Source organism: Oncorhynchus gorbuscha, linkage group LG03 (assembly GCF_021184085.1).
Source record: "Oncorhynchus gorbuscha isolate QuinsamMale2020 ecotype Even-year linkage group LG03, OgorEven_v1.0, whole genome shotgun sequence".
Taxonomy (NCBI): Eukaryota; Metazoa; Chordata; class Actinopteri; order Salmoniformes; family Salmonidae; genus Oncorhynchus; species Oncorhynchus gorbuscha.
In genome coordinates this window covers 60,213,158-60,229,074 of record NC_060175.1, presented here as the reverse complement: position 1 = coordinate 60,229,074, position 15,917 = coordinate 60,213,158, and the positions used below count along the sequence as shown (strand labels likewise).

Here is a 15,917-nt window from a genome sequence, read left to right as displayed (position 1 = left end):
AAAATCTAGTTATTTCTGGTTGTTTATCATAGTTAGCTGGCTAACACATTGATCCTGCTTTGTCGTACACCCCTCTGGTCTTGCTGTTCACCACTGTTTGTATAATGTCAAGTATGTACTCGTGTAATTAAATGTGAATAGATGTGATCGCTGCCTTCTGCTAAAATATTTTGTTTGAGAGAACTTTGGAACTTAACAGGGAAATGCAGCAATGTTGTACACACATACACAGACATACACATTAACAGGCAAAAGAGAGCAGACCAGAACAAGGGTGTACAAAACTCAATTATTTTATTAAACTTCTATCTTATGTAATCTGTATATATAAAAGTTCTAAAGCCATTGGCCTGAGACTAGAACAGACAGTGAGGCTGGCGTGTTTTATCATATCCACATTAGTCCTCATTCACCAGCAGCCAGAATTGTACAACAGACAAGAACAAAAAGAGATGTAAACAGAGGCAACAAAAAAATATATATACGGAAGAGTAGAGGAAACGACTGCACAATGCAATGTTGTGAAGACGGTCAGTTAGACTAGTGGAGAGAAGACTGGAGGTCCTTGGGAGACGGAATAAATAGCAGGAAGATGCTTTGCTCAGTTGATTGGCCATGCCATCCAACCCCATGCTCCATTGGGCCGTGATTGGACATGGGGTAAGAGGGGGCGGCGGCAGTGGGGTTGCTGGACCAGTGGTACTGTCAAACCATCCATAAGTGCACACAATGGGGTGTGTGGATGTGTATATTTTCCTATGAGAAGAGCTTTGTGTGAGTGTGTATGCATTTCCCTGTTTGAATGTAGTCAGGTTCAAAATGATTGGCACCCTTGACAAAGATGAGTAAAATAGAACCCCATACCTACTGTCAAATATGGTGGTGGATCTTCGAATGTATGGGGCGATTTTGCTTCCACTGGTCCTGGGGCCCTTGTTACGGTCAAATTTACCCAGTACTAGGACATTTTAGCCAAAAACCTGGTTGCCTCTGGAGGCTGAAACTTGGCCGCAAGTGAATCTTCCAGCAAGACAATAACCCCAAGCACACATCAAAAGCCACAAAGAATATGTCAATTGAACATAAAATAAGATCTCTCCCAATGTGTTCTTCAATCTCATAAAACACTTTTTCTAAAGGCTCAGTGCCATTATCCTCATAAGGTCAGGAATTGAAAATAGGGGTGCCAATACTTTTTACCCCCCACCATCAAAATCTCTTTCTCTGAGGAATTGTATTAGTATAAAATTACAATTTTTGCATTCAATATAGCAGAGTATTTGTATTATTTATTTTATACAGTCTTTTTTGCTAATCTTTATCAAGGGTGGCAATCACTTTGGACCTGACTGTATACAAGTGTGTATGCGCATATTTGAGCTGGTAAACACTCATATCAACCACATACAAGGACAATTTTCCATCATGATTCTGGGCATAGCATTGTCTTCCATCCTCTTAATACCCTTTTTGTTTCAATTCTCTTAAATACATATTTTACATCTCAGATTAAATACCACTGTGTGTGTCAACAAAGTACGTACGTACGTATGTACGAACGAACGAGAGAGAGAGAGAGAGAGAGAATGTTGCATGTGCTTTCCAATAGGTTACACCGGCACACTGATTCTACTGTGTGCTGGGGTATGGCTCTCCAAGGCCACAGGGTATATCAATCAACACACAGACCTGAAAATAATACCCTATCAATACAACGGGAGACCAGCAAAGACGTGTGTGTGCTCAGTCGCTGTCACTGGTGTCACTGCTGGGGTCTCCCTGGACCTTGTTGCGGTGCTGCATGGCACGGTGGTAGGCCACCTGCACTGACTTGCGGATGTTGGACTTCCTTCCCTCAAGCATCTTCTCCTTGTCCAGCTCCTGGTCCACCCCCAGAGGAACAAGCTTAGAGCGCGGCAGCCACTGCCTACAGACATGGTCAGAAACACACACAGGGACATACAGTACAGGGTAGTAAGCTTCTGCAGACATAATAGTAACTACTGTGTGAGCTGTGACCTAAAACAATGTTTTTTTTCTCTCATTGTTCTCATGCAAAGCATCCTCATCAACCACTCCTGACCCACTTCAGCTGACAAGCGATGGCTTTTTTTGCTTTCTTGCATTTATATGTCAAGAAAAGTTCCCTTTGTTCTTGTACTACTTGAAGACAGCCATTTGACATGCTTTAGTGAAAAGCTGCTGAGCTGCACGTTGTTGACTACAGCCAGAGGTTTGCAGATACACTCTGATTCTGGGTTTTCCGCTGCCTCTACTGAGTAAGAACCTGAGCCGTAGAAGGGGAGGCCTCCAAATCACCACTTCTCTACCAGAGTGTGAGAGGGATAGAGGTTTGAGTGGAGTGAGAAAGCGGAAAATGAGTAGGAACAAAGAGAGAAAGAGAGAGAAAAAACAAACACAGATAACAGAAAGAGAGACAGTATCAAGAGAAGAAACAGTGTACTGACCAGGTTCTCTTGTTGTCGAAGAAGAGAACCAGGAAGAGGTGTTCCCGGGCCTCCTGGGTCATCTGTTCCCCCAGCTTCAGGACTTCCAGGGGGGGCACGGGGATGGGGACCCCTCGGTGGAATACCCCCTCCCTGGGCATCTTAGGATCTATGATCTAAAGGGGGGAAGAGGAGGGTTAGAGGTAGATATATGATAGTTTAATGAATATGGTGCGAAGGGGCCTCCCGAATGGCGCACTGGTCTAAGACACCGCATCGCAGTGCTAGCTGTGCCACTTGAGATCCTGGGTACGAGTCCAGGCTCTGTCGCAGCCGGCCGCGACCGGGATACCCATTGGGCGGTGCACAATTGGCCAAGTGTCGTCCGGGTTAGGGGAGGGTTTGGCAGGCAGGGATGTCCTTGTCCCATCGCGCACTAGTGACTCCTGTGGCGGGCCGGGCGCATGCACGCTGACACCGTCGCCAGGTGTACGGTGTTTCCTCCGACACATTGATGCGCCTGGCTTCCGGTTTAAGCGGGCATTGTGTCAAGAAGCAGTGCGGCTTGGTTGGGTTGTGTTTCGGAGCACGGCTCTCGACATTTGCCTCTCCCGTGTCCGTACGGGAGTTGCAGAGTTGAGACAAGACTAACTACCAATTGGATACCACGAAAAAGGGGTTAAATTAATATGGTGTGAGAAATATGATGTGCCTCTTTGTGGCCGAACAGAAATTTTAACCATGGTTTATCCTAATGTGTGTGTGTCCATCCATTGCAGGATTACCAGAGCAGGGTATGAAGGGTAGCCTCTACACTTGGCCCACACCAGGTCCAGAGCATCAAGGGAAGAGTAGTCATCTGATGGCATCCTACAACCTGATCGGCCCCGGCCCCACCCTAATGAGAGAAACACACGATACATCAGAATCACATACATACAAGTTTGCATCCCTGTTTGAGGGCCCAAAAAGGTGATTTTTTTTAGCACAGAAACACGCAAAACACTATTTTCACCTCCTAAACACACACACACTTTGGGAAAAGGAGAGGTAGAGCGACAGATGAAGATAAGTGCATTCCTATACGTGTGTGTGTGTAGTGTGTCACTCACAGTGTGAGACACTGCGTGACCCTCCCACAGAGTAGGAGTCATTCTCTGTCCCTGATGTCTCCTCACTGCTGTCCTCTTGGAAGGCGGAACGAGGGAACGACTGCTTCCCCCGGCCCTGCTTAGACGGAGTGGTACTGAGAGAGAGAGAGATAAAGAGAATAAAATATTAATTTATTCATCCTAAACCAAAATGTGTGTATCATTGAAAGTTCAGTTGTGTTTGACTATGTGACTGTGTATGAATGCCATTGTGTGTGGATTATAATTACCTGGTTCTGTCAGAGGCAGCGCTGCTGCTGCTGCTAGTGGTGGATTCAGAGTCAGAGCTGGATCGAGGGAGGCTCCTCTCATTCCTGTACACCCGAAAACTCTCTGTCACCGGCTGGTTGCCCCCAACAAAACCGTTAGTGGGCAGACCTAGGAGACAGAGTCATAACCATTACAGTTACTAGACTGACTGTCATAACTTCAAAAACACAAGCAATGACAATATAACAATGTAAGAAGTGTGATTGTGCGTGTGTGATTGTGTGTGTGTTACTCACTCGGAAGGAGGTCGTCACTGTCACTCTCGGAGCTGGAGCTGCTGTGAGGGCTGCGGGGTCTCTTCCTCTGCCGAGGGGGAGACAGGAGGGGCAGTTGGGGGGGACCAATCGGACTAGGGCTTACCCCCGCGTCTCTGTTCTTAGGGGGGCGGCCCGGCCTCTTGGGGGGTCCGGACATTTTGGGGTTCTTCTTGGAGAAGAGGACGGAGGTACGACGTCCCACCTCTGGAGCTAGAGCCGAAGACGATGCACTTAGATCTACAGAGAGAACGAGGAAGAGCAAATGGAAGTACAGTATATCATATATCCCTCCTTCGTAAAAGGAGAGTTGGGAATTAATTACCAGTATGGTAGGGTTAGGCCAGTGTGAGATAGTTATGAACAGTTATTCATGCATTCATATGAATGCATAGAGTGTATTTACTGTGAGTTAGTTTAGATATACCCTCAGTCTCACCCTTGCCACTGATCTCCTGACTGCTGCTCTCCTCCCCCTCGTCATGGCGTCCCGTGGAGGAGGGGTGATGGGGAAGGGATGGTCCCCTGTCCCCTCTGCCCCCTGAGTCCCTGCCCCCCATGCACGAACCCCCCTCTCTCTGGTGTGCTAGTTTCCTCTTGATGACCGTCATCTCTTTCCTCAGGGCTTTGGCCCGCCGCGAACGACCGATGCTGTGCTTCCCCGAGCTGACCTCATCAAAGCGCGCCTGCAAAAAACACAGCTGCTCCTCCAATGGCAGCCGTTGCCGGTTCTCTGATAAGAGCAGGTCTAAGAGACAGAGAGAGATTTAACGCAAGTACAGAATCCCAAATGGCTATACAGCAACATAATAACTTAATTGGAAGAGTGCAACTGAAGGAAAAGGAGAAAGGGGGAGAGGCGGAAGTAGAAAAGCTGGTGGTAAAACAGGACTCCAAGCCACTCACCCTCCTCATTGGAAGAGAGCGGCCTGTCTCCGTCTCGGTCCCTCTCTCGTTCTCGCTCCCTGTCCCTTTCTCTCTCCCGCTCCCTCTCTCGGTCTCGCTCTCTGTCACGCTGGCTGTCATGGCTGGGCTCTCGGGGGAGGTGCATGCCTGTGTCATAGTCCAAGCCAATTCGCTCAGCCTGTCTGCGGGCGGTTCTGATCACGGCCCCGCCCATCTCCCGGAGGCGCAGAGCGGCGCGGTAGAATACAGTTTCCTTGGCGTTGTATTTGAGACAATTGTTGACAATGAGGCCAAAGTCTGCCTCGAAAGCCTCGAAACTGAGGTAGCAGTGAGACTCAAGTAGATTCCACATGGTCTGGAAGTCCATAGGCCTCTCGATGTGGTCCAGGTAGTCTGGCACCTGAGGAGAAAAAGAGGTCAGGGTTAAAGCCCTCCAGCCACTGTGTGTGCAAATAACGTTTGTGTGCGTGTGTGTTACCTCAGCCAGAGGGACAGGCTCAGTGAAGAAGTTGCTGGTGTCTCTCTCCTGTAGTTGCTCCAGGGTGTTCCTCAGTAGGACCAGGAAGGGAGTTAGCTGCATCTCTAGTGCCATCTGCTGTACCTTGATCTACACATTCCACACACACTGTAAAAAAAACTGCTCACTGTGCAAACTGCCAGATGTCAAGTTTGTGAGTCAATATACAAATGTGCGCTTGAAGTGTGGATGTGAGGAGTGTGTGTGTGTGTCTCACTGTCTCCCTCTTAAGTTTCTCTCTCTTGCGGATGAGCTCCACCAGTAGTCTCGCTCTCTCCAGGTCATGTCTCAGTCTCTGCCATGCTTTCAGCTGCTCCTTCAGAGCCAAGTTATTCTCCTCACTGTCCCTCTGGGGCACAAACACACACACACACACATTTGTAATGTAACGCACACTCAAAATAAACAGACACACACAGTGTAACACAGTTAATCAGGATACAGCAGCACACTCACACCATTACAGCAGAATCAAACTACTCTCTCATTTACATAACTCTCTCTCACACACACATATATCAGTCGAAACACATGCAGAGCTTCCAGTAGTATTCTCCCTACCGCTGAGATAACACCACCAGACAGAGACGGTGTGGTGGTTACCGTGGTAACCTGTGACTCTGGCGCCTGCGGCTGTGGATGTAGCTGCTCTGTGTTGCGTTGCGACTGCAGGTGGGTCTGGAGCCGTCGCAGCAGAGGGACACCATTCCGGCTCTGCCTCTTCAGGGTCCAGTAGCTATGCAGTCGCTGCATAAACTGGCTTTTCCTGGGCACTGTCAGGTTATTGGTGATCTTACTGAGCCTGGGGAGGAACACACAGGGGAGATGGTAGGACTAAAGAGACTGGGAGAGTATGTGATGTCTGAATCTGTAATGCCTTTATATCTGCAGTGAGTGTGTGTGCATACACTGTGTGTACCTGTGTGGGGGTATACAGGGCACAGACACCACAGGCGTAGCGTTCCTCTTCTCAGCCAGTATCTTCCTGGCTCTCTTCATCTTCAGTCTGGACTTGGCCTTGGCCCTCTTGGCCCGCTCTGAGCTCCAGCCCTTGGAGTCGTCATCGTGACCTATACTGGGCTCATCGTCCTCCTCCAGCTCGCCCTCGCTGTGGGAGGAGCCCATGCTAGTCCCTCCCGCCCCTCCGATGGGGCGTGCAGAGCCGGGTGGGGTGTGGATGTCGCAATAGGCGGTCTTGCGAACGCTGAAGGAGGTGCCGTTGGCACCGGTCTCCCTGACAGGCTCCATCTTCATATAGAGGCCGGCCTGCTGGGCGCAGGTGACATGGAAGGCTGTGTAGCAGTTGGCCTTGTGGCACTGGATGCAGGCACCTGAGCCGCGCTGCTTGCAGATGTAGCAAGTGAGCTTCCATCGCGCCGGGGGGATGTGTTCGATGCTGTCGATGGGCTCCAGGAAGACAGTGTTGGCAAAACACACCTTGGGGAGAGAGAAAAAGGGGTGAAAAGGGGTCATTGCAACAGGATTGTCAACAGGACAGACTAGATGCAGACATGCACAGCATCAAAACTATCAAACGGGTTTGTCAATACACAGCTTAAGCACAGCATTCACACATACACTCCTACTCTTGACCTAGTGCTCAGAAATTAGTGCTTTTGAGGTCATTTTGACCCCCCCCAAAAAACAAACATTAAATGTATGCATTATGTGGGCTGAATGCTGTGACACAGAATAAAACAATGAATAAAAGTACCATGACTGCCCATTACAGCTTACCACTTAACCATAATGTATTCACAGTACTTCAGTAAAATATTTCAGTTGTGTATATTACATTTGTTTTATTTGATTACTTTATTATTTCATTCCAAGTCATCTCATTATTATAAAGCTACTGCTTATGCTGTCAGAATTTTTTGTTGTAGTAGTTCTTCAAAGTAAATAAGGCAAACTTTTATGACTGCTAAATACCAACCATCAGTCACATAGATCATGTATTTTCAGGTAAGGATACCTCACCAAGCAAGTGCTCTCTATCCCACTCGATTGTGTGTTCTTCTGTCTCTTCTCTCCCTCTCTGTGTACTCCCCACACAGACCGGATAAGTAGGCGCGCAACGGATTATGGTCATTGTAGTTAGTTTAGTACAGAAAACGTGGTAATTATGTTGAATATTGGCCTGTTGGAAACTACAATTCCCTACGACATCGCACAGTTCGGGCTTGAGCTGATTTATCTCTAGAGAAACTGCGCATTGAGCTCACAAAACTGAATTAAATGGAATTCAAATCATTGAACAGACGTTGGTCAATTAGTTGTTTAAAAAACAAATAACAAACTTGCACACACTCCTACCCTCACAAACATTATTACCCTCGCACACACTCTCACCTCAGGGATCCAGAGGGCACACACCACATGGGCCCAGCGTGCGTCATCCGTCTGTTTGAAAGCTCCACCCTTGTTGGGGCATAGGGCACAGTCGACGGCCCGGCTAGGGGACTGCAGGCAGCGCCGACACAGCCACTGGCCCTCAGGGATGTAGGGCACACCATAACACTCCTGGTGTACGGCCAGGTTACACATGTCACAGAACAGGATCACGTTGCTATTCTGACACTCGCCGTCGTTACAGATGCAGCAGACGGCATCTTCATCGATCAGGGCGCTAGGGTCCATCTGGGAGAGAATGGAAAAGGGGGAGAAGAAAAGGGGATAACCATTTAGGTCTTCAACCTTTTCTTGCCCAGGCAAACGTGTTCACGTCTTGTCTTATCATCAAGTGAATGATAATGGCAAGGAGAATGAATCATCATTTTTAAATAAATATATTTGGTAGATAGTTTTTCATTATTTTGACCTCCCCACAACAGAATTGGAAGAGGAAGTGTAAACTCTAAACATAACCTAATAGCTTGAAAAGGTATTCCAAAAACATTTTCGCTAAGAGCAGCTGGTTAGACAAAGGTTAGCCATGCATGTCCAAGTCAAGAAAGCTTAACAGCAGTCAGTGGCACATGTTGCACTGGTAGTCTACCATATTGTGGAACAAAAGCTGTCACTCACAGCGAGAGACAGAGTGTACCTAGTGTTTATCACCTTGTTGTGGCTCTCGAAGTAGGACTCCTTCTCCAGCCGGTCCATGAGGTATTCAAACACCTCCTGGGGGATGGGCGTCACCCCGTCACTACGTCGTTTGTCATTCATGATGTCCAGCCAGATGTAGTCCTCTTCATCGATGTCATACTCCACCTCCTCATCCAGCTCCTCTACCGACTTATTTATGTACCTGAGGGAGGGAAAAGTGTGGGGGGAAAGAGGATGCAGAAAGGATTTAGAGTGAGATAGAGTTTGGACATGGATACCTTCAATACCACCAGCCGAGGCAGTGTACTGTGACTGAACTGTAGTAGGATGAGTGTCGTATGGTACTGTGACTGACCTGTAGAAGGATGAGTGTCATGTGGTACTGTGACTGACTGAACTGTAGTAGGATGAGTGTCGTATGGTACTGTGACTGACCTGTAGAAGGATGAGTGTCATGTGGTACTGTGACTGAACTGTAGTAGGATGAGTGTCGTATGGTACTGTGACTGAACTGTAGTAGGATGAGTGTCATATGGTACTGTGACTGACCTGTAGAAGGATGAGTGTCGTGTGGTACTGTGACTGACCTGTAGTAGGGTGAGTGTGGTGTGGTACTGCGACTGACCTGTAGTAGGGTGAGTGTGGTGTGGTACTGCGACTGAGCTGTAGTAGGATGAGTGTCTTGTGGTACTGTGACTGAGCTGTAGTAGGATAGCGTCATGTAGTACTGTGACTGACCAGTAGTAGGATGAGTGTCTGTGGTACTGTGACTGACCTGTAGTAGGATGAGTGTCGTGTAGTACTGTGACTGACCTGTAGTAGGATGAGTGTCGTGTGGTACTGCGACTGACCTGTAGTAGAATGGGTGTCGTGTGGTACTGTGACTGACTGACTAACTTGTAGTAGGATGAGTGTCATGTAGTACTGTGAATGACCTGTAGTAGGACGAGTGTCGTGTGGGACTGTGAATGACCTTTAGTAGGATGAGTGCCGTATGGTACTGTTACTGACCTGTAGTAGGGTGAGTGTCGTGTGGAACTGGGACTGACTGACATGTAGTAGGATGAGTGTCGCATGGGACTGTGAATGACCTGTAGTAGGACGAGTGTCGTGTGGGACTGTGAATGACCTGTAGTAGGATGAGTGTCGTGTGGTACTGTGACTGACCTGTGTTAGGATGAATGTCGTGTGGAACTGTGACTGACTGAGCTGTAGTAGGATAAGCGTCATGTAGTACTGTGACTGACCTGTAGTAGGATGAGTGTCGTGTGGTACTGTGACTGACCTGTAGTAGGATGAATGTCGTGTGGTACTATGACTGACTGTCCAGTAGTAGGATGAGTGTGGTGTAGTACTGTGATTGACCTGTAGTAGGATGAGTGTCGTGTGGTACTGCGACTGACCTGTAGTAGAATGAGTGTCATGTGGTACTGTGACTGACTGACCTGTAGTAGGATGTGTGTCATGTTTTACTGTGACTGATTGACCTGTAGTAGCATGAGTGTTGTGTAGTACTGTGACTGACCTGTAGTAGGATGAGTGTCGTGTGGTACTGTGACTGACGGACCTGTAGTAGGATGAGTGTGGTGTGGTACTGCGACTGACCTGTAGCAGGTTGAGTGTCATGTGGTACTGTGACTGACTGACTGACCTGTAGTAGGATGAGTGTCATGTGGTACTGTGACTGACTGACCTGTAGTAGGATGCGTGTCATGTTTTACTGTGACTGATTGACCTGTAGTAGCATGAGTGTTGTGTGGTACTGTGACTGACCTGTAGAAGGATGAGTGTCGTGTGGTACTGTGACGGACCTGTTGTAGGATGAGTGTCATGTAGTACGTGACTGACCTGTAGTAGGGTGAGTGTCGGGTGGTACTGTGACTGACCTGTAGTAGGATGAGAATCATGTAGTACTGTGACTGACCTGTAGTAGGATGAGTGTCGTGTGTTACTGTGGAATGACTGACCTGTAGAAGGATGAGTGTCGTGTGGTACTGACCGACTGACCTGTAGGATGAGGTCGAGTGTCATGTGTGACTGTGAATGACCTGCAGTAGGATGAGTGGTATGTGGTACTGTGACTAACCTGTAGAAGGATGAGTGTCGTGTGGTACTGTGACTGACTGACCTGTAGTAGGTAGTGTCATGTGGGACTGTGAATGACCTGTAGTAGGATGAGTGTTGTGTGGTACTGTGACTGACCTGTAGTAGGATGAGTGTCGTGTGGCACTGTGACTGACATGTAGTAGGATGAGTGTCGTGTGGGACTGTGAATGACCTTTAGTAGGATGAGTGCCGTATGGTACTGTTACTGTCCTGTAGTAGGGTGAGTGTCGTGTGGAACTGGGACTGACTGACATGTAGTAGGATGAGTGTCGCGTGGGACTGTGAATGACCTGTAGTAGGATGAGTGTCGTGTGGGACTGTGAATGACCTGTAGTAGGATGAGTGGTATGTGGTACTGTGACTAACCTGTAGAAGGATGAGTGTCGTGTGGTACTGTGACTGACTGACCTGTAGTAGGATGAGTGTCATGTGGGACTGTGAATGACCTGTAGTAGGATGAGTGCCATGTGGTACTGTGACTGTCCTGTAGTAGGATGAATGTCGTGTGGTACTATGACTGACTGTCCAGTAGTAGGATGAGTGTCGTGTAGTACTGTGACTGACCTGTAGTAGGATGAGTGTCGTGTGGTACTGCGACTGACCTGTAGTAGAATGAGTGTCATGTGGTACTGTGACTGACTGACCTGTAGTAGGATGTGTGTCATGTTTTACTGTGACTGATTGACCTGTAGTAGATGAGTGTTGTGTAGTACTGTGACTGACCTGTAGTAGGATGAGTGTCGTGTGGTACTGTGACTGACGGACCTGTAGTAGGATGAGTGTGGTGTGGTACTGCGACTGACCTGTAGCAGGTTGAGTGTCATGTGGTACTGTGACTGACTGACTGACCTGTAGTAGGATGAGTGTCATGTGGTACTGTGACTGACTGACCTGTAGTAGGATGCGTGTCATGTTTTACTGTGACTGATTGACCTGTAGTAGCATGAGTGTTGTGTGGTACTGTGACTGACCTGTAGAAGGATGAGTGTCGTGTGGTACTATGACTGACTGTCCAGTAGTAGGATGAGTGTCGTGTGGTACTGTGACTGACCTGTAGTAGGATGAGTGTCGTGTGGTACTATGACTGACTGTCCAGTAGTAGGATGAGTGTCGTGTGGTACTGTGACTGACCTGTAGTAGGATGAGTGTCGTGTGGTACTGTGACTGACCTGTAGTAGGATGAGTGTCGTGTGGTACTGTGACTGACCTGTAGTAGGATGAGTGTCGTGTAGTACTGTGACTGACCTGTAGTAGGATGAGTGTCGTGTGGTACTGTGACTGACATGTAGTAGGATGAGTGTCGTGCGGTACTGTGACTGACATTTAGTAGGATGAGTGTCGTGTAGTACTGTGACTGACCTGTAGTAGGATGAGTGTCGTGTGGTACTATGACTGACTGTCCAGTAGTAGGATGAGTGTCGTGTGGTACTGTGACTGACCTGTAGTAGGATGAGTGTCGTGTGGTACTGTGACTGACCTGTAGTAGGATGAGTGTCGTGTGGTACTGTGACTGACCTGTAGTAGGATGAGTGTCGTGTAGTACTGTGACTGACCTGTAGTAGGATGAGTGTCGTGTGGTACTGCGACTGACCTGTAGTAGAATGGGTGTCGTGTGGTACTGTGACTGACTGACTAACTTGTAGTAGGATGAGTGTCATGTAGTACTGTGAATGACCTGTAGTAGGACGAGTGTCGTGTGGGACTGTGAATGACCTTTAGTAGGATGAGTGCCGTATGGTACTGTTACTGACCTGTAGTAGGGTGAGTGTCGTGTGGAACTGGGACTGACTGACATGTAGTAGGATGAGTGTCGCGTGGGACTGTGAATGACCTGTAGTAGGATGAGTGTCGTGTGGGACTGTGAATGACTGTCCAGTAGTAGGATGAGTGTCGTGTGGTACTGTGACTGACCTGTAGTAGGATGAGTGTCGTGTGGTACTATGACTGACTGTCCAGTAGTAGGATGAGTGTCGTGTGGTACTGTGACTGACCTGTAGTAGGATGAGTGTCGTGTGGTACTGTGACTGACCTGTAGTAGGATGAGTGTCGTGTGGTACTGTGACTGACCTGTAGTAGGATGAGTGTCGTGTAGTACTGTGACTGACCTGTAGTAGGATGAGTGTCGTGTGGTACTGTGACTGACATGTAGTAGGATGAGTGTCGTGTGGTACTGTGACTGACATGTAGTAGGATGAGTGTCGTGTAGTACTGCGACTGACCTGTAGTAGGATGAGTGTCGTGTGGTACTGCGACTGACCTGTAGTAGAATGAGTGTCGTGTGGTACTGTGACTGACCTGTAGTAGAATGAGTGTCATGTGGTACTGTGATTGACATGTAGTAGGATGAGTGTCGTGTAGTACTGTGACTGACCTGTAGTAGGATGAGTGCCGTATGGTACTGTTACTGACCTGTAGTAGGATGAGTGTCGTGTGGTACTGTGATTGACATGTAGTAGGATGAGTGTCGTGTGGTACTGTGACTGACCTGTAGTAGGATGAGTGTCGTGTGGAACTGTGACTGACTGACCTGTAGTTGGATGAGTGTTGTGTAGTACTGTGACTGAACAGTAGTAGGATGAGTTTCGTGTGGTACTGTGACTGACTGACCTGTAGTAGGATGAGTGTCATGTGGTACTGTGACTGACCTGTAGTAGGATGAGTGTCATGTAGTACTGTGACTGACCTGTAGTGGGATGAGTGTCGTGTGGTACTGCGACTGACCTGTCGTAGGTTGAGTGTCATGTAGTACTGGTGACTGACTGACCTGTAGTAGGATGAGTGTCATGTTTTACTGTGACTGATTGACCTGTAGTAGCATGAGTGTTGTGTAGTACTGTGACTGACCTGTAGTAGGTTGATTGTCATGTGGTACTGTGACTGACTGACCTGTAGTAGGATGAGTGTCGTATGGTACTGTGACTGACCTGTAGAAGGATGAGTGTCATGTGGTACTGTGACTGAACTGTAGTAGGATGAGTGTCGTATGGTACTGTGACTGAACTGTAGTAGGATGAGTGTCGTATGGTACTGTGACTGACCTGAAGAAGGATGAGTGTCGTGTGGTACTGTGACTGACCTGTAGTAGGGTGAGTGTGGTGTGGTACTGCGACTGACCTGTAGTAGGGTGAGTGTGGTGTGGTACTGCGACTGAGCTGTAGTAGGATGAGTGTCTTGTGGTACTGTGACTGAGCTGTAGTAGGATAAGCGTCATGTAGTACTGTGACTGACCAGTAGTAGGATGAGTGTCGTGTGGTACTGTGACTGACCTGTAGTAGGATGAGTGTCGTGTAGTACTGTGACTGACCTGTAGTAGGATGAGTGTCGTGTGGTACTGCGACTGACCTGTAGTAGAATGGGTGTCGTGTGGTACTGTGACTGACTGACTAACTTGTAGTAGGATGAGTGTCATGTAGTACTGTGAATGACCTGTAGTGAGTGTCGTGTGGGACTGTGAATGACCTTTAGTAGGATGAGTGCCGTATGGTACTGTTACTGACCTGTAGTAGGGTGAGTGTCGTGTGGAACTGGGACTGACTGACATGTAGTAGGATGAGTGTCGCGTGGGACTGTGAATGACCTGTAGTAGGACGAGTGTCGTGTGGGACTGTGAATGACCTGTAGTAGGATGAGTGTCGTGTGGTACTGTGACTGACCTGTAGTAGGATGAATGTCGTGTGGAACTGTGACTGACTGAGCTGTAGTAGGATAAGCGTCATGTAGTACTGTGACTGACCTGTAGTAGGATGAGTGTCGTGTGGTACTGTGACTGACGTGTAGTAGGATGAGTGTCGTGTGGTACTGTGACTGACCTGTAGTAGGATGAATGTCGTGTGGTACTATGACTGACTGTCCAGTAGTAGGATGAGTGTCGTGTAGTACTGTGACTGACCTGTAGTAGGATGAGTGTCGTGTGGTACTGCGACTGACCTGTAGTAGAATGAGTGTCATGTGGTACTGTGACTGACTGACCTGTAGTAGGATGTGTGTCATGTTTTACTGTGACTGATTGACCTGTAGTAGCATGAGTGTTGTGTAGTACTGTGACTGACCTGTAGTAGGATGAGTGTCGTGTGGTACTGTGACTGACGGACCTGTAGTAGGATGAGTGTGGTGTGGTACTGCGACTGACCTGTAGCAGGTTGAGTGTCATGTGGTACTGTGACTGACTGACTGACCTGTAGTAGGATGAGTGTCATGTGGTACTGTGACTGACTGACCTGTAGTAGGATGCGTGTCATGTTTTACTGTGACTGATTGACCTGTAGTAGCATGAGTGTTGTGTGGTACTGTGACTGACCTGTAGAAGGATGAGTGTCGTGTGGTACTGTGACGGACCTGTTGTAGGATGAGTGTCATGTAGTACTGTGACTGACCTGTAGTAGGGTGAGTGTCGGGTGGTACTGTGACTGACCTGTAGTAGGATGAGAATCATGTAGTACTGTGACTGACCTGTAGTAGGATGAGTGTCGTGTGTTACTGAATGACTGACCTGTAGAAGGATGAGTGTCGTGTGGTACTGTGACTGACCTGTAGTAGGATGAGTGTCATGTGTGACTGTGAATGACCTGCAGTAGGATGAGTGGTATGTGGTACTGTGACTAACCTGTAGTAGGATGAGTGTCGTGTGGTACTGTGACTGACTGACCTGTAGTAGGATGAGTGTCATGTGGGACTGTGAATGACCTGTAGTAGGATGAGTGTTGTGTGGTACTGTGACTGACCTGTAGTAGGATGAGTGTCGTGTGGCACTGTGACTGACATGTAGTAGGACGAGTGTCGTGTGGGACTGTGAATGACCTTTAGTAGGATGAGTGCCGTATGGTACTGTTACTGACCTGTAGTAGGGTGAGTGTCGTGTGGAACTGGGACTGACTGACATGTAGTAGGATGAGTGTCGCGTGGGACTGTGAATGACCTGTAGTAGGATGAGTGTCGTGTGGGACTGTGAATGACCTGTAGTAGGATGAGTGGTATGTGGTACTGTGACTAACCTGTAGAAGGATGAGTGTCGTGTGGTACTGACTGACTGACCTGTAGTAGGAGAGTGTCATGGGACTGTGAATGACCTGTAGTAGGATGAGTGCCATGTGGTACTGTGACTGTCCTGTAGTAGGATGAATGTCGTGTGGTACTATGACTGACTGTCCAGTAGTAGGATGAGTGTCGTGTGTACTGTGACTGACCTGTAGTAGGATGAGTGTCGTGTGGTACTGCACTG

General features: G+C 48.1%; 1 protein-coding gene across 1 annotated transcript in view; it reads right to left on the bottom strand.

Annotated features, from left to right (window-relative positions):
- Positions 1 to 277: 277 nt before the first annotated feature.
- The window catches only part of LOC124017282 (peregrin-like), a 35,330-nt gene continuing 19,690 nt past the window's right edge, over positions 278 to 15,917 (bottom strand). The window contains exons 3-16 of the mRNA XM_046332558.1: positions 8,606 to 8,795; positions 7,898 to 8,185; positions 6,465 to 6,982; positions 6,107 to 6,347; positions 5,763 to 5,894; positions 5,507 to 5,635; positions 5,029 to 5,428; positions 4,562 to 4,870; positions 4,105 to 4,362; positions 3,829 to 3,976; positions 3,560 to 3,693; positions 3,233 to 3,345; positions 2,469 to 2,623; positions 278 to 1,927 (exon numbers count right to left, since the gene is read on the bottom strand). Coding sequence (XP_046188514.1) covers positions 1,744 to 1,927; positions 2,469 to 2,623; positions 3,233 to 3,345; positions 3,560 to 3,693; positions 3,829 to 3,976; positions 4,105 to 4,362; positions 4,562 to 4,870; positions 5,029 to 5,428; positions 5,507 to 5,635; positions 5,763 to 5,894; positions 6,107 to 6,347; positions 6,465 to 6,982; positions 7,898 to 8,185; positions 8,606 to 8,795 — 3,199 coding nt within the window. The 3' untranslated portion in view covers positions 278 to 1,743. The remainder of the gene's footprint in view (positions 1,928 to 2,468; positions 2,624 to 3,232; positions 3,346 to 3,559; positions 3,694 to 3,828; positions 3,977 to 4,104; positions 4,363 to 4,561; positions 4,871 to 5,028; positions 5,429 to 5,506; positions 5,636 to 5,762; positions 5,895 to 6,106; positions 6,348 to 6,464; positions 6,983 to 7,897; positions 8,186 to 8,605; positions 8,796 to 15,917) is intronic.